This window comes from Pteropus medius, unplaced genomic scaffold, assembly GCF_902729225.1.
Source record: "Pteropus medius unplaced genomic scaffold, Ma_sr-lr_union100, whole genome shotgun sequence".
Lineage (NCBI taxonomy): Eukaryota > Metazoa > Chordata > Mammalia > Chiroptera > Pteropodidae > Pteropus > Pteropus medius.
In genome coordinates, this window is record NW_024356397.1 from 1,319,774 (window position 1) to 1,338,222 (window position 18,449).

The window sequence follows — 18,449 nt, forward strand, 5'->3', positions numbered from 1 at the left end:
TTTAAATAACGTAGAAGAAAACACACCAAACTGGTGACTGTGATGTGTTATTTAATTATTTTCCTATTTCTCATATTTTTATAATGTAATTATTTAACTTTTATCATTAAAAACAGCTACATAGTGAAAAAAATAACAAAATCAGCCTGTGCATCTCTCCTCTTTCCAGTATATTAAGAGTTTTTATAGCTTTAAAAACTAGTTCTTCACATCTGAGAAAATAGGTAGTTTTTCCTAAGTGCAGGGCAATGAGCACAATAATGGATGGCAAAGGCTCTCGCCAGTAGGTGTCACTGTAATTAAGTGATAAATGGGTGTTTAGGTGTTTTTAAAGTCGACCCTCCTAGACAAGAGATTTAAGAAAAAATCGTGGGGGGAGACACAAATTTTAAATGCGAGGCCATTTGCATAGGTATAATTCAGACGTCTCTCCATCGAAACAAGATTTTTTTCCAGCTTTGATAATGCTGCCTTACTAAACACTCTATAGTTTTCTGTTATCCATCACGGACCCAAAAGTACAGATTCCCTATTTTTTGTCTAAGAAAACTAAAAATTTTAAAATTTGATCACTAGTGACATACTGAAATTCTTCTGAATTCTAAGACTTGTACCTACTTTCCACCTCTGCCAACATCATTCAATAGTGAAAACTGTTTTTCGAGACAGAGAAATAAATTAGAATTGTCTTATCTTTTCCCCCCATGCACCGTAGTGGCAATTTTCTGGGGAAAGGGACTGACTTTAACAATCTCTCCCAAACTAGCTATAATTATCTATTATTATTCAGACTGGTATAATTTAAAATTTATTTAAATATATAATATACACCAGGGTAAGCCGTGAGGAAGGGGCCTAAAGTTTAAGAGAATACAGTCGTTTGGTTTAGTAAGAGCAGGAAAGTGATGAAATAAATAGAATGATAAAATTAACTTATGGACTTATTTCATGTCTCCAGTAATTTCCCTAATTACTGAAGAGAAGAACACAATTAATCACCCTCATTGAGTTTTAAATCAGGTTCTTCTGACTGACTTTTGGACTATTCGTACCCATAAACTGACATTTTAAATTACTACAGAGCCCCTGATGATTAAAATTAGTAAGGGCCATTACACTGTAATGAACTCTAACGGTACAGCTGAACAACTTCTTGGTTTGAATCCTGGTTTTACCACTTACTAGCTGTATTACTTCTCTGAGCCTTACCTTTCTCATCAGCAAAAAATATGTAATTATATTGGACTAAGTTAATAAATTAATATGAAGCATACTTAGCATTTTCTGGCACACAGGAGATACTCGATAAATTACCGTATTTTAGGAAAATAAAAGGAGGGTTAACAAATCACTTTAAATGTTTATTTTCTCAACTATACATGCGCCCTTACTACAATATGTCATTTTGAATTTATGTAGGAGAGTTATAACATCAAATTCGTTCATCAATCTCTCTAAAATAGCAGCAATAAAAGAATACTATAAAAGAAACAAAAAATAAAATTTACGGCCATCTAATATTTTGTTTTTAACCATGAGATTTACCATTGAAAAAGGATAATCATATTGGAACCTTCAAATTATATATAATTCCCATTAAAAACTGCTTGGGTTTGATTAATAATACAGAAATAACCATTCTGAAAGCACGGTGTTATCTTGAAAGGAGAAACAGCATGGATTAAATTTTATGTTTTCAGAAAATTTTCTGGATAAAATATAGCAGTGAGTTGTGTGATGATAAAAGCATGAAACAATGCTGAAGCAAAGTAGAGATGTAAACAAGAAAGATAAGTAACTAAAACTCAAGTATTGAAGAAATTGCTCCCACTATTAAGACCAAATTAATTCTCTAGTCAGGCCTGAAGAAAAATGAATAATAGTATCTGTCTATCATGTTCTGTGAATAAGATTCTAAAAAAACATTTATAGTACTATTAACAGTAATGGAAACCAAAATGGGAGGGGGGGAATATTCAAAATCCTAGAATCCCAACAAATTAAATTCAATTACTATTCATATGCACAAACATATTTTACCTATTTGTAATCATAATAGTTACATTATGCATAAAAATCTGAATTAATATTAAAGAAGTAACTCTTCAGATCCACACCATCCTAGGATCCCTGAAGTGATCATGTAAATAGGCATTTACACATTATCTTATTTTCCTTTTTCCTTTTTTTTAATTAAATTTATTGAGGTGACATTGGTTAATAAAATTATATAGGTTTCAAGCACACAATTCAGTAATACATCATCTGTAAATTGCATCACTGTGTGTTCACCACCCAAAGTCAAATCTCCTTCCATCACCATATATTTGACCCCCTTCAGATCATATATTTTGTACCCATATGTTTATGGTACCAAACATACTCTGTATAAAGAAAAACAAGAGGTGGTTCCTGCCCTACAGAAATTTAAGATCTAAAAACTGACATACCTAAAAGTGTACAAAGGGTAGTTAAACCAATGTCTTAAATAGTTTGTATATATTTGAACCTCTGAATCTACACCACCACAAAGAATTGAGCAGGTATAATCATCCCTGTTCTGTGGATGAACGGAAGTCAAGAAATTCTAAAAATCACCAAAGATTCTACTTTCATTTTGCAATAGAAGATTAAAGCAAGCAAGTATAAACATACAACCAAAACAATCATTACTTAATAAAACCACATAGTTCAGCAGCAATGTTAAAAAGTGTTAAGAGCAGACTTATTTTGTGAGCTTTAATATTTGTAATCGTATTGTTTAGTGAACTGGGATGTGAGTAAAAGACTATCCACTATATTATTCTTTATAATTGCCTAGATGTATTAAATTATTTGAAATGTCGAGTTTTTTGGGGGGCAGGTGATAGGTGAGAGGAATTAGCCGAGAGCAGAAAAGGAAGTTAAGCAATGCTTTAGTAAAACCAAGCTCTAGAAATGTAAAAAGAAAAAATATTTTTAATTTATAGAAAACAAAACTCTTAAGAAAATAGGGACAGAACAATAATTCATTGAAATAGAAAATGGAGTAACCTAATTATCATTAGATGGGGAGTCAACAACAGGTTCATCAAGGAGAATGCTTTTCTAGTGAACAGTCTATAGGGAAAACATAGGTATATGCTCTGCACCAAGTTCATAATCCAGCCAATGAGCAATAAATAAACAAAATCCACAGGTAATTCTAAAAACCTATTCTACTGTCAACTGCCATTTTTTACCAGAATGGCTTATTAAAGAACAAAACATACTGTTTTGGAATTTATTTCCTTTGGTAGTTGTGGTGGTTTATCGACTACACCGATGGACAAGGAATATAATGGAGAGAAAGCATGTAAAGGCTTGGACATTTCAACACCTTGGAAGAGCAATCTTGAACTATGTGATTAAAATCCTACTTTTAACTGGATGAGACAACTACAAAGGATGGAACTTTTATTGAGAGATAGGCACTAATACGTGTTGAGCACCTACTATATACTTTCCTATGGTATCTATCCTATTTAATTCTAATAACCCCATGGGGGTAAATATTAATACTAACCCTCTTTTACAGATAAAGACACCTCATCTCAAAGAGGATAAAGACCTTCCAAGTCACAGCCAGTAAGAAGAAAAGTTATGATTTGGACCCCAGAGTTTCTGTCTACAAATCCCATGCTGTCACTCTCCTTTTCATACTAAGTCTCTCATTCAAGACAAGCTTTCTTTTTTCTTTCACAAAGGATTTTCGATCAATTACTGCTAGTTTCACAGCTGGAGTAACTTCACCCATCAGATAAAATAAGGCGTATACTCATAGCTAAACCATTCAACCTATATTACACAGGATGTGAAATATTCATCTGCAAAAACAAAACAAAACAAAAAAACAGTACATAAAAAAAGAAAAAAAAAAACAGTATTTTGGGTTTAAGTTCCAACTTACAGTCAGTCATCTGTAACTTCCCATGCAAAAGAGTACTAACCAAGCAGGAAAACTCAACCCAAACAATTTCCCAACAATTTTGTGGATTTTTATATTGTACTTTCAAAGAGTCATTTCATTTCCTCTCATAACAGCAACATAACAAATGGGTAGAAAAACAGTACTCTTTAGCAAACTCCTGAGATTGTTCATAGTACCAAAGTCTCATGGGAGTTTGGGAAAAGAAATGGGATAATGTGAAGGGGGGAGGTATAGGAAAACAGGCAACATGACACAATATGATTCATTTATAAATAGAATCATTCATGTGCAGTAGTAGGTTTCATTATTAGTCTCCATTTCAGCAGCCTGATGGCGGTTTTGAACCAGAACTAGAAAAGCCTCAGGAACTTAACTTCTTAACAGCACAGAAAGCTTGTGTTTTCCAAGTATAAAGTTTATATTTTTGTTTCCGCTAGGTACAATCTTGTAGAGCATGCAGAGCACAATGTCAGGTTATCTCCAAACAATCCTCTACTGAAGTCCTGGGAGACCCTGCTTTGTATGAGGACAGGTCTTCAGTAATATTCTAATTAAGGAAATCATTAGGGATAATGCTATCCGTAGGAATGAGGCTTTAAGGAAACTAAACAAAATGAAAAGTTTGCTGTAAGTTTGATGCTTGGCGTTTTGGAAAAGTACGACTTTCTTGGCTGGTAACAATTTTAAACAGCATCAAAATTCTTTGCCAGCAAAGAAAGTCCATGGAGTAAATATTTTCAATACCAAAAAAGAAGTGTAGGAAATGAAGATGCCTATTTCATGTAACCCCGATTACATGTGAATATTTCTTAAGTTTAGATGTCTGTTTCTGAAATTTTTATGGTAAGGCACATCTAGATTATGTGATATGATGATAATATTTTATAATGTCTCCACTTTGTTTACTGCAATAAAAATTTTAAGACTTAAGCCAATTAGTTGTCAGAATGTTTCAGGAATCAATCAAGAACCATTAGTAATCTAAGTCTAGATGCATCTGACTTTGCTTCGTATTTCAGTTAAAAGTAATACAATGTGATGATATGTTAGTGCCTTTATTAAGATAGCTCTGATCAGGCATTTGACTAAAAAATTAATTACCAGTACACAAAGCTTGGCCATGCTGTAGTTTCCTAAGCATGTATATAAGCTTAAGATGAGAATATCCATTGTCTGGGGTGACAGAACAATTGTCATTTTGTGGGGCTCAGGAGGAGGTCATTTAATTAATTCCAAAAAGGGAAATGCTTGCCAGCAACAAGCCATTTCATTTTTGCTTTCTGTGGTCTTTTGTATAAATAATTAAAACAAAGACGTAAGTGATTACAGTCACTAAGAATGATGTACCTTTAAAAGCATGTTCAAACACACTGTATATCGTGACAATTTTTCTTGTGCAATTCTAAGCATCAATTCCTGTTTCGAGATGCTCTATTTTCAGCATCTACTTTACAAATATCTAAGATTTAAATAATATAAAAGCAGCTGGATATCAGCTATGATGTATGAATGATCTTGCTCCACTATGTCTGGAAACTTGGAAATAATCTTATAAGAAAACCGTTTCACATAGAAAAGCTTAACATATAGTTCTGACTAAAATATAGTATAAAAATATATTTTTAAAAATTGTTTATAGAAGCTAAAAGCAAAATTACATAAAAGCATTATACTTCCTCAAAAATTTAAAGATAGAATTATCATATGATCTGGCATATTTCTGGGTATATATCCAAGAAAACTGAAAGCAGAATCTCAAAGAGGTATTTTCAGACCCAAATTCACAGCAGCACTATTCATGATAACCAAGGGGCAGAAGTAGCCAAAATATTCAGCACAGATGAATGGGTAAAAAAAATGTGATAAACACATATAATGGAATATTATTCAGCCTTAAAAAGGAAATCCTGTCACATGCTACAATACAGATGTACTTTGAAGACATTATAGTAAGTTAAATAAGTCAGTCACAAAAAAAGAGAAATACTCTGATTCGACTTATATGACAATACCTAAAGTACTCGAATTCAGAGACAGAAAGTAGGATAAGGTTACAAGAGGCTCAGGGAGGGGGAAATGAGTTTAATGGGTATAGCATTTGTTTTGTAAGATGAAAAAGTTCTGGAGATCTGTTACACAACAATGGAAATATACTTCACACTACTAAACTGCACGCTTAAAAATGGTAAAGGTGGTAAATTTTGTTATGTGTTTTTTACACAATTAAAGATAATTATTTAAAAAATAACTTATTTTTCATATTTCTTTTTAAACAATTTTTCCCTAAAAACATATAAGTGCTATAGATTTAACAGCGAACAAAAACAACATTAAGTAAATTACATTTATGCAATTCTCTTCTCTCTTTTCCATGCATTTGCTTTTACTACCTTGAGTCAAAATAAGTAAAATAAAATAAAATATTAAAGGATATGACAGCATTTTAAATTAAAAATAAATAAATAACCTGACAATAAATAACACAGTAACAGGAGAATATATAAGAAATTCAAGATACTTATGGCCCTATTATTTCATACATTTTGTTGCAACTGTCAAGATTAGCTGTGTGAAAACTGGTCCCCTCTGAAATATACCAAGGTAGGTAACTATAGCACAACAGCAACTGGGGGGCTCCGTGAAGTCAGGGACCAAAGAATTTTGAGAGCCTACCACCTATGTCACACAACAAATGCTCAATTAATTTTGCTAAATTTATCTATGAATGAAGCACCAACAATTGGAACCCATTTTGACTGTTACACTTTGTATCTAGTTCCTAAGCCCGCTAGGGGCAATTATATTACTAAGTATACTGGTGTTCAGTAAATGTCTATGTAAGTTAATTGAACCATGAGAATTATTGAATTTTTTAACAGAATTTAAGGTTAAACAAGGAGGCCATTCAAAACGTGATAATTCCAACAGCTATTCTTTGAAAGGAACACCAAACCAAAGAAATTTCTTGATAATATGGAAATTTTCCAAATACAGTTTTCAGGGCTATGGACCTTTCACCTTCTTTAAGACAAATGGTCTGTATAAAATTAAAATACATTTTTTTCATGAGTGAAAGAAACTGCCAAAGAATTCTAAGTAGAGTTCTTTCAGATATACCACCACTGTTAACCATGTAGGGCCTGGACAAAATTGGGCTTTAAATCAGAAATAAAGGGGGTAGGGGAAGGAAGGCCTTGAAAGGGAAGTTCCAGAATAACATGAAAAACAATAGTCCACAGCCATGCCACCTTGAACAAGCCCAATCCCGTCTGATCTCTGAAGCTAAGCAGGGTTGGGCCTGGTTAGTACTTGGATGGAAGACCACCTAAGAAGACCAAATGCTGTAGGCGTAAAAAATGAAAATAAAAAATAAAGGACTGTAAGCTGACAAGGTCCTTGCAATCTGTGAGGTCAATCAAGGGTTGCCTCATCTTAAAAAAAAAAAAGTTAAAAAAAATAATAAAGAAAATAAAAAGAAAAACAACAGATGGAGAGGAATAAGGAAATAAAGTTTGCTAAAATGTCTCAAGCATATGAGGAAAAAAATAACAGTCAGGAAAACAAATCACATCTTCCTAATTGTAAAAAAAAAAGAGGTTAACACCCCCACACACATACGCCCCTGAATACGACAGAGCTGACCTTCACATGTTCAAAGACTAATTATGTTTTGATTTCTCTTTTGCCATCTTGTTCCTCCGTTCCTAGTGATCTCATTATTATTATTATTGATTATTTATACTTCATTTATTTATAGATTAAATAAATCCGAATTAATTAATCTGGTTACAACAAATTCTGATTTATAATGAAGTTATAAAGAAGTTGTTGATTAACCATGCCTTTTGCTTCTTTTTTCCTGTTACCTGTCTTAGACTACAAATGTTAGTAACTGAACTGGGTAAAAAAAAATCCATTCTTCTACTTGAGAGAAGTCATAGCAAAAAATGAGGAAGTAGTGGAAAGGAAAGGATATTGATCTGAAGTCAAAAGCTCCTTGTCACTGTAAATTTTGTCAGTGACATTTGGCAAGTCATTGCTTCTTTCTACACATTAGGATGTCAGAATGAGGGTACTGGAGGGGATGAATGTTTCCAGCTCTAGCAACCTTCAATTTAATTGCCATTACAGTCTGGTTTAACTGATTTATATTGGTAAAGAGCTGTAACTTTTAAGCCATCAAAATGGTTAATTCAATAAAGAACATTAAATAATTTTAAAAGGTCCATCTCAATAGCATTTAACTTTAGCAAAAAACATTTGCTTGCCTATGGAAACCATTTTTTAAAAATTTTTAAAGAAATTTTTTTCAAAGATGTGTAAACTTTTAATGTAGTTCTTTCATCTCTTAAAGGTCAAGTCTTTGGTCTTGACCTAGATATTTTATATTTTAACTCCTTCCCTGAAATTGTTAAATTACTGTTTATTTTGTATACAGATACAGAATGAGAAAGAAGATTCAGAGTAAATTAGATAGGCACATCTAAACTTGTCAAACAAGTAATACCGCCCAGTTTCCATAAACCATTCAGGATTTAAAAACATTGGAGCAAAAGTACAAATTCAAATCATAGTCCATATTTGCAACCAACTATGAAAAATACTCTTCCTACAGAAACCTCTTTCAGGTCCTCTATGCACAGCAATTTCTAAAGCCTTGCATAGTGTGGGAAAATAAATTTTAAAATAATTTTATATACCAGGGCCTATACAATGAGTGTTAGAGAAAGGGATAGTACTACCGTGACACACCTTTTGTAAGAAATATGTAAAAACAATGTGCTTGCTTTTCAATTAAACAGCAAAGTGAAAATTTTCAACTAATTATTATCTATTGTTTACAGATATACAGTAAGTAACTTACAAAGCATTATGTATATAAAGTCTTTCTATAGAGGTTCATCTTACATTTTAAAATATTTTCAAGGAGAAAAAAACAATTAGAAGCAAGGAATGAGCAGAACTAAATCATTAGTGGCAACATTTACATGCTACTACTTTATAGAATGGAACAATTAAAGGAAAAGGAGATAGGACAACAGAACAGATATTAAACTTTTCTGAAACACAGGCACCCTGTGCTCTTGGTATTTAATTAAAAACTAAAAATGCTCCATTATACAATGTAATGTGATTTAACAATGACGTCATTTACCAAAGCCACAGGAATGAATAGGAGCAATTGAAAAGGTCTGAGAGAAAGACAAATGCCATACGATTACACTTATATGTAGAATCTAAAGAACAAAATAAAGGAACAAACAAAACAAAAACAAACACATAGACACAGAGAACATTTTAATGGTTGCCAGATGGGAGGGGGGTCAGAAGGATGGGGTGAAAAAAGGAAAAGAATTAAGAAGTAAAAATTGCTAGTTACAAAATATTCATGGGGATGTAAAGTACAGCATAAGGAACATGGCAATAATATTGTAATAACTATTTAGAGTGTCAGATGGGTACTAGATGTACCTGGGTGATCACTTCATAAGGTATATAAATGTCTAATAACTATGTTGTAAACCTGAAACTAACGTAATATTGTATGTCAACTGTAATTGGAAAAAAATTTTTCAAAATGGTCTGAAGACTCTCTCAGTTCCTTTAGATTAATCAAGGCATCCAGATTTTAAAAGAGACCTTTTCTATTTAAAGTAAAATCATTTAAAAAGCATTAAAATCACCCTAAGAAACAAGTATAATATTTGACAAAGGCAAATGATGCAGAAACATTTGACTTTATATTTAATAAAGTATATTATTTTAAAATAGAAAACTCTCTTGTATGACCTTTTGTACTAGAATAATTTTGAAACACATTTAAATCATCTAAACCTTTATCACTAATGTTTAAATGCACTAGTGCAAAATACAACTTTTTAACAAATTAGGTCTTAGCAATCTGACCCCAAGTTTAGTGACACTGTTGGCAAACCCAACTCTGGTATCACATTCAACTTCTAAGAGAAGACATTTTCCTGACCCCGATAAAACTGAACAGATGTGAAATTTTTATTTTTAGTGCCTGAAATTTGTTTCTTGAGTGAATTATAGCCATCAAGGAATTACGTTCTATTCTCCTGCCAAAGCCCTGCCCTGCACTCTTTATTAAGGCAGAACTCCCACAAAGTCATCCAAACTCAAATCTTTCAAAGCCAGCCCCCTTTAACGTTGGGTAAGAATTTTCAGGACTTAGCAGTTGCTGAAAAAAAACCTGAAGCTTTAAACTGAAAAAAATATTTTAAAAATCTAAGGTCTATGAGAGTATGGCTACAAAATGAGAAGAATGCTGATAAAGGGGAAAGGGTGCTGATTTAAAAAAAGAAAAAGCTGCTGCTAACTTTAAGAACAAAAACTAAGAGCCCATAGATCATCTCTCTCTAGAAACTAAACTTAGTTTACCAGGTGGTCCCTCCTTCACTATCAACCCACCAGGGGCAGAGCCATGAAAAATACAAGAATACAGAGGTGGCTGGTTTATTTTGTTTCTAAGATTATGCCTTTGCCTGTGTATTCAACAAACAGAAGTAAACAAGAGTGAAAATCAAGAGGAGAGCTTAGAAGACTTTTAAAAGACGATTTTAAAAAATAATAAACGTAAACAGACTAAGTGAACAACAGGGAAGCCGCAGTCTTTCATAAGAATGTCTCACTTTGTAGAGTGCTACCTACCTACCTTAACTATATCTTACAGCATGATCTTACATCTAATGCTCTTTCTACTATATCATACTGCCGAGAGATTGAGTTTTTCCAGTTAAATAATTCCATATCAGAAAAGGGGATAAAATGAGACGCTTTGTAGCAGCCAGGCAATAGCTGAAGAGCACTAAGCTTCAGGAAATAATTTTATTATCTTTCATTAAGAAAGAAGTCAGATCAATAAAAGGGAAAAAAAGATGTTGCACAAGTATGACTAACCAGAAAGGAGGAAACTTCTGTCTTCAGAAACCACTATTAATGAAACAGTCTCAACTCTCACAAAATGGCCTTTCAGTGCCTCATTCTCATTAGTGAATGTCAAGTTGCGGCTACCTTACGGAAAGACATGTATTTTCTTGAACTCAAGAGATCATCAATAACAGCTAGGGGGCCCTATCCTATGACATATTAAGTGGCAGACTTCCCCAGAGCATGATTTAGCAATGAGAGTAACTCATAACTGTTCTCTAGAGCTTAGGTTATAAACCTTTTAGAAAATCCAAGGATCCAAATTATTATTAATAGGAACAATCCCAAAGTTTTGCTTTCCTGTGAAGAAAAGCAAAACTGCTAGATACAACCTCAGAGCAAAAAGAAACAAATATGCTAATGTAGATTACCCAGAAAGTGTCTAATTTTCCAGGCTAAGTTATTTTTATTAAACTTTTCTCAATTCTACTCCCATAATTTTTTTGCCTATAAAACACTTGCCAGCTCTAGAACGTTAAACTTCAAAGAAGCAAAGATACACATTTTTAACAATCTTAAGGATTTCTCACATCCAGAGCTAAAATTAACAGGTAAATGAAATGTGGAGAACCAACCACAAGCCCCAGAGCTCTGGCTGTAGTCTGATCACTTAAGTGCTTTCAGCATCTTGATGTCCTCATCTAGAAAATGAAGCAGTTGTGCTGGATGATGTCTTAGGTCCCTTCCAGTTCTAACTTTCTATTCGCCAATTCACCAAAAAAATTACTGTCTTGTTAAAGCTCAAAATGTAGTCATTTTAATCACACCACAAGAATTTTAAAAAGTTAGGGAACTTGAGCACACTCCTCTCTCAACCCCAATTTTCCAAAACTGCAAAAGGCAAGAAATATGGCAGCTGCCTATTTGTTATCCTCACTTACATAACCAGTCTAAATGGAATTAAAAACTCTGTAATAAAAGTAAACAATTCATAAGACCACATATATTCCAATAGGACTAAAAAGTTCGGTGTTATTAAATGACTTCTCATCATAATTTTTATGTATCACGCCAGAACATAAAAATGTATAGGTATCCTTTACCATGTGTTATTAAAGATTAGCTCCATCATGATGAAATTTAAAATAAATTCTAAATAGACTAATTTTCACTTTTTTAAATGGATATGACTTAAATTTCAAATTAACCAAAATATATAGTTCAAAATGACTGAATATTGTGATCAACTGATTCAACACACATTCACACACACACCCCTTCCCTGAGACTCCCTTCAATGCTCTCCTTATTCCTAATTCCTCTCAACAACTCCACCTCCCCATTCCATTCCAAGCCCCACTCCCTTTCTCTCCCCTTGCTTCTCAAACACTACACTACTTCCAAAGCAGTCTAGGAAGTGGCTCTCTTATCTAGGAAGTATCAGAATCATCTAGGAAGCCTATTAACAATATACGTCAATGTAAGGGAAAGTGAACGGATTCTACTTTTAAGTTAAATAGGAGTTAAAAAAATTAAACCCTGATTAACCAGTTTGCTCAGAAAGGAGGATATTCTAGTTAACTAAAGATTAACCAGGGAAATTATTTTGTTGAAAAAAATCCTTCTGGAATCTTTTCCCCTTGCTTAGGAGTTACAGTTCTTCATGAGAAATATCTGATGACTTAATAACTATCCTACAAATAGGACAAGTTTATAATCAATTCTTATCCTATACAGGGGTGGGCCCTGAAGGCCAAATAAAACCCTTAAGCTAAAAATTGTTTTATCTCTTTAAAGAGTTGTAAAAAAAACAAACAAAAAAGAATGTGTGACTGAAACCCTATGTGGTCCACAAGGCCTAAAATATATACTATCTGGCCCTTTACAGAACAAGTTTGCAGAACCTTGTTCTGTAGCACTAAAGGCAATGAAAGTAGAGACTCAAGGGACGTTACCCAGAAGCGCTCCTTTCTCATCAGATTAACTGAAAATAAAAGTTTCCATTAAATCGGTTCCAAATTACTTAAATAGAATCACTGCTATTTCTCTAATTGACTTGCCTAAATGACTAGCCTTCAAGAAAGTTATTACCCACCCCCAGAAGGCTCTATTCCCCTCTTTAGATCCAACAGTTTCAGCTTGCGGGTGCTAGTTAGCTATGGAAATAAATTCAGAAAACTGGAAGCCTTACCTGGGGCATTTGCTATAGCCAACGGCAGGCTTGGAAGCTGGTGCACCTGGATTCCTGAAGCGCCCAATGCACTGAGGTTTATGGTCTGGAGGCCAGGCATGGAGGAGAGTTGAGCAGCATTCACAGTGACTGTGCCAGCAGGGATAGAGGCAGCTGAGGCAATGGGTGTAAGGGTGGTATTACTGCTGCTGGTCTGCCCCAGGGAAACACCCTGCATTGGGGCCAAGGTGATTGTCTGGGCCTGTGGGTTCTGAACTTGGAGGTTTTGCAGCTGAAGAGTCTGCCAACTGACCTGTCCATTGGGCCCCACCGTTGGTGTCCGGATGATGATGGGACCAGAGTTTGGAACAGCCTGAAGCTGGAGGTTCTGGAGAGTTTCCTGGGAGATAGCTTGAGTTGTAAAGGTCTGCCCTGACAATGGTGCTGCCTGAAGGGCCTGGAGGGTCTGTCCCCCTTGAACTAGCTGAGGCTGGATAAGAATTTGTTGTTGCTGTGACTGCTGGTTTTGCTCTCCCTCTTTTTGCTGACTTGCTTGCAGTGAGCCTCCAGATGTCTGGTTCTGCTGTATGTTCAGAGCATCAGACCCCTGTAGCCCACTGACCCTCTGGGGTGTCTGGCCTTGAGAACTGGTCCCTGCTGATCCACTGGTGGTAAAGTTCATAATTCCCATGTTGCTGGTGGTAGTAGTTGTTGAATAGCTATTGGCATTGGTGAAAAAGGAGCTGGAACTGGCTTGTGATGATACCAAACTGGCAGAACTGATGGCAGTCCCTGAGGTGACAGGCTGTGAGCTGCTCTCTTGGGACCCAGAGCTGCTGATCGTGACTGCCTGAGAGCTAGGAGTCAAGGTAGCCGCAGAAACGCTGTTAACAGGTAGCAAGGTGATATTCCCATTCAGGGCCACTGGTACATTGGTCACATACTGAGTCTGTCCTGAGAGTACATTATTAGTCAGGCCTTGGAGGGGGACAGCTTGCTGGAGTAGATTTGGCATAGCAGCAATGATGTTGCCTCCACTTCCTCGATTTGTGATGATCTGTTGGTTTGCACCTGGTATGATCTGTATTTGACCAGAACCATCCTGCTGCACTTGGGCCCCAGTGGTAGCAAATTGCAGCTGTTGCCCATCAACAGTCTGGAACTGTGGGATTACTTGATACTGAATATTAGGCATCACTCCAGGTAGTCCTGTCAGAACTTGCTGGTTCTGTAAGTTGGAAGTGGCAGCCACAACGTACTGCCCACCAGAGACAGTGCGATTCTTGGAAGGCTCGCTGCCATTGCTGCCATTGGTACTGCTGCCACTCTGTTCCTTTGAGGTAGGGGTAGCCCCAGAGGAGGAAGAGATGATCTGCCAGCCATTGGCACCCTGTGAAAGTTGTGTGGCTGTGAGGTCAAGCTCACCTGTGCCCCCTGACTGGCTTGGGCCCTGGGAGTTGTTGCTGTTTTCATTAGGTGATTCAATTCTGCTGCAAGTTGCTGCCAGCAGAGCCAAAGGGGATGGCTGGGATTCCTGGCCAAATAATAAGGGAGAGAAAAAGTGGTTTAGTGACACCCAGCTGCCAGCCCAGGGGGCAGTATACAATAAACAGCAAAACAGTACAGAAAAATTAAGAGAAAAAAAAAGACCAGAAACACAAAGCTGACCTGCCTATAATGCTGAAATTCTCATCTTTAGGGATCTCCAAGTCACTTGCCTCTCTCTGTACTTACTTCCTAGTCTGTAAACTAGTTAGCCTCTTCCTAAAATTTATTCTGTGAAAAATCATCTAAGAATATGTGCATCTTTTCAACACCTCCCCCACTGTCCTGGTTACCACTTACCTGTCCTCCGCCTCCTCCTCCTCCACTGCTGCTGCTGCTGCCTGTGCTGCTGCTTCGAGCCTGGGAAAAGGCACCACTACCATTACCATTGCCCCCATTACTGCCACCAACTCCTTTTTCAATCTTCACCACGGCTGTCATTTCATCCATGGAGTGATCTTGGTCTAAAAATAATTGAAAAATAAACAACTTAAAGTTGGAGAAAGGAAAAGGGTAAGGTGAGGAAGAATACAAGAGACTAGAATGAAACAGACATGACTAACAGGAAGGTGAAAGGCGCCAGTGTAAAAAAAAAAAAAAGGATTGGAGAAGGGACAGTTGTGGGACGAGAACATAAACTAGGTTCAATGGTGCCAAACTTGGGGTTCAACTCCCCTTTGCACAAAATTATACTCAGAAAATATTGAAAAGGTGCTTTTTGTATAAAAAATGCAAAGGACAATGGACATGCTGAAAGACTTTCAAAATAACCTCGAGATAAGGCTACAAGAAACAGCAATAGATTGAGACAGGCACCCTTCGTCAGGGTCAAGAGATGGAAGCATCAAGTGTAGAAATAACAAGAGAGAGGAAGGAAAGGAGGCATAAAATAGTGTGAGTGGGAGGCTGTTATGAATACTAGTAAAGGACTAAAAGAGGTTCAAGGGTCAAAGTGATTTCAGACGGACAAGGCGGACCAAGTGGATTCAAGTGAGAATTGTCGAAAGGGCGGGACGGTAGGGAGGAAATCTACGGAAGGTGGGGAGGGCCCTGGGGCAGGCGGCGATCAGAGGGCGGACCAGGGAGGCGGTTGGCCCGGGCGGGGCCTGCACTGCTCGGGCCGCCCCCGCGGCTCCAGCCCCCGGCGGGAGGAGCCTCAGGCGGGCGGCCGACTAGTGGGGGGTAAGGCCCGTCCCCCCGTGGCCGGGGCGGGCAGGGGGCGGGCGAGGCCACTCTGCCCCCTCCCCCGGGGCGGGCGGCCCATCCCCCTCCTCCTCGGAGGCTCCGCCACTGCCCCTTCTCCCTCCCTTCCCTCCGCCCCGGGCGGGACCAAGGCCTCCGCCGCCGCCTCCCGCCCGCCCCCCCTCACAGCGGGGACCGCCCGGTCGGCCCTCGCGCGCGCCCCCTCATTTCCCTACCACCCCTAAGCTTGGAGTGGACTCATCCTTACCGCTCATGGTGGCAGCTGAGGGACGAGCTCAAGGGGGTCCTGCCCGGGGGGGTTGGGGGGGGCCAGGAAAAACGCGGACGCTGACGAGGCAAGCGAACCCGGACCGGACAGGGAGGGGGGGTGAGGAGGAGGGAGCAGCGCGCCACAAGCATAGGCCCCGCCCCTCCGCTGCTGCCCCGCCCAATGAGGGAGGGAGAAAGGAGGGACTTGTAGAAGAAAGGCAGGCAGGTCATCCAATGGTAAGGCTCGCTTGCTCTCTAAGGCGTGTAAGACAAAGTTGCGTGCTGGGAGTCCTCCCTAAAAGACCGCCCCCTCGATTTTAAAAACCAATGAAAAACGCAGGAAGTGACGATGGGCGGGAGCTAGAAATGATAGGCTTGGAGAGAAACCAGTCAACCGCCAGGCGGGCTCTCTGAGAGGTAGGGATAGGGAGAACTTTGATTGGAATGACAGAACAACGACCAACCAGAACCCTGGACGTGCCTGAGCAAAGTCCTCGTGGGAGGAGAAGTAAGAAGTAGGCAGGAATGGGATAGGATGAAGCTGATCAAAACCAATCAGAAATCAGGCGGGCAGCCATGAAAGTTGTGATTGGATTAACACTGAAAAGAGACGCAAATTGACGGGAACAAAAAGCCAATTAAACGCCGAGTAAACTCTGAGGGCGGGTACTTGGGGTAAGCAGAGGAGAATTGGCGTCACACTCAGTCACTCAGTCCAATGAGGTGGCGGAGGAAGCAAGACACCGCCTCCATCTTAGGCAATGGGCGTTACTAGGGCCTCCTGTCATTGAGGAGGGAACAGGGTTGTGCCAACAGAAGGCCGTCGCCATATTGGCCCTCCTGAGGAGACGTCTTTGCAGTGACTGAGTGCTGCACTTCAGCGGTTCCCTCCAGCTCAACAAGTGTCAGGGCCAAGAAACTCGGCGCGCCGTTTGTCTCGCCACCAGGGCTCATTTGCGTCTTCATTTAACGTCCCTTAAAAGTACCTTTCAAGCCTCACTCTTCCCGGGCTGGGCGGACAAGCAGGCAGATGCCTCGAACGTGGGTGTAAAGCCTGGGGTGCAAGCGCGATGAGATTTGACGACGGTGCTCACACCGTCGGTCAATACTGAGCTGACCAATTTCCAAGGTCTTCTGTGAGACTCCAGCAAACACCTTTTTATTAAATTTCCCCAAGGTGCTGTCCACTTAATTTACAGCAGGTTAACTTCTCCAGAGCTTGTCTTTGAGGGTAAAGTGCACTGAAGAACCTCTAGAAGTCAAGGTCCTATAAGCCACTTACTCCGCCCCACACTCAAATTCTTAATTGTAAACACTGTCTAAGCATAAAACAAGATAGTAAGATAGAGTTCCTGTTTTTTGCAACTACAGAGGTTTTTCCCAAGGCACCTGAATTTCTGGCCTCTCATCCTGACTCTTATCCCAGTTTTAGTAGAGGCAGCCTGTGTGGCTTGTCAATGACATGAAAAGGTCATTCTCCTCAGCGCTTGTATGTTACATGTTATCATTTCACTACCTATAATTTCACCACTTCTTGATGTGTTGTAATGTTTTAAAGTCTGGGTTCCACTCAAACAGACCTGCTGCTTTGAGCAGGGCCTGAAGAAGATGAAGTGACTTGAATGTGTTAGGTGCCTAGGTCAGTTAAGGAATGTTTTGCATTCCTTATGTCATCCTCATAATGAAGATATTAGTATTAAGAGATATTACACATTTTATAAGTGAAAAAATTAAGGCGGGGAAGTAACTTGCCCAGGGTCACAAAGCTAATGAGTCGTAGTTCCAGATTCCAACCCAAAATAGTCCCACGAAATGTCTTTTATAAATTCTTTACTGAATAAAGCAATGCTTTGTATAACCATTTATGAAAATGGACTTAGTAAAAAAATTCTTTTTATTTTACTTTTTTTTCCCTTCCCTCCCCCATCTTTCTCTCCTTGGGTTTTTTCCTCCCCAAAGGAAAAAGGGCCAGCTCCCAGGAGGGGTCTGAGCCTTTATTAATTTTTAGAAATGCTTTTTGGGTCTATGGCCATGCCATCCTGAAAAAGCTTGATCATGTCTGATCTCGGAAGCTAAGCAGAGTCAGGCCTGGTTAGTACTTGGATGGGAGACCACCTAGAAAGAACAGGTGCTGTAGGCGTAAAAAAAAAGAAACAAATGCTTCTGGGGGGAGAGGGGAGGTAGCGCGCAGGGGGGATTAATCATTTCTTCAATTAAAAATAATTTTTAAAAATTTAAAAAATAATAAAAATTCTTTTTTATTGTTACCTTCTAGCTCCTGATAAAAATCCTGTGCATACTTCCAGGATAGTTCAAATGACATCATCCTCTCATATATCTGTATCATAAAACATCACATTACAATATAATTAATAGCATCTCTCCCTAGATCAAAACTTCTCAAAATATGTCAGTCTCTATTAGAATCATGTGGGCTGCTTT

The 18,449-nt window shown here is 38.1% G+C and overlaps 1 protein-coding gene and 2 pseudogenes across 1 annotated transcript in view; 2 read left to right on the top strand and 1 right to left on the bottom strand.

Moving 5' to 3' along the window:
• The window catches only part of SP1 (Sp1 transcription factor), a 31,250-nt gene extending 15,089 nt beyond the window's left edge, over window positions 1-16,161 (bottom strand). Inside the window, exons 1-3 of the mRNA XM_039862182.1 lie at window positions 16,006-16,161; window positions 14,856-15,019; window positions 13,032-14,544 (exon numbers count right to left, since the gene is read on the bottom strand). Coding sequence (XP_039718116.1) covers window positions 13,032-14,544; window positions 14,856-15,019; window positions 16,006-16,012 — 1,684 coding nt within the window. The 5' untranslated portion in view covers window positions 16,013-16,161. The remainder of the gene's footprint in view (window positions 1-13,031; window positions 14,545-14,855; window positions 15,020-16,005) is intronic.
• LOC120602263 (uncharacterized) lies at window positions 7,181-7,299 on the top strand (annotated as a pseudogene).
• Window positions 16,162-18,028: 1,867 nt separating the features above from the next.
• Window positions 18,029-18,147, top strand: LOC120602265 (uncharacterized; annotated as a pseudogene).
• Window positions 18,148-18,449: the final 302 nt, after the last annotated feature.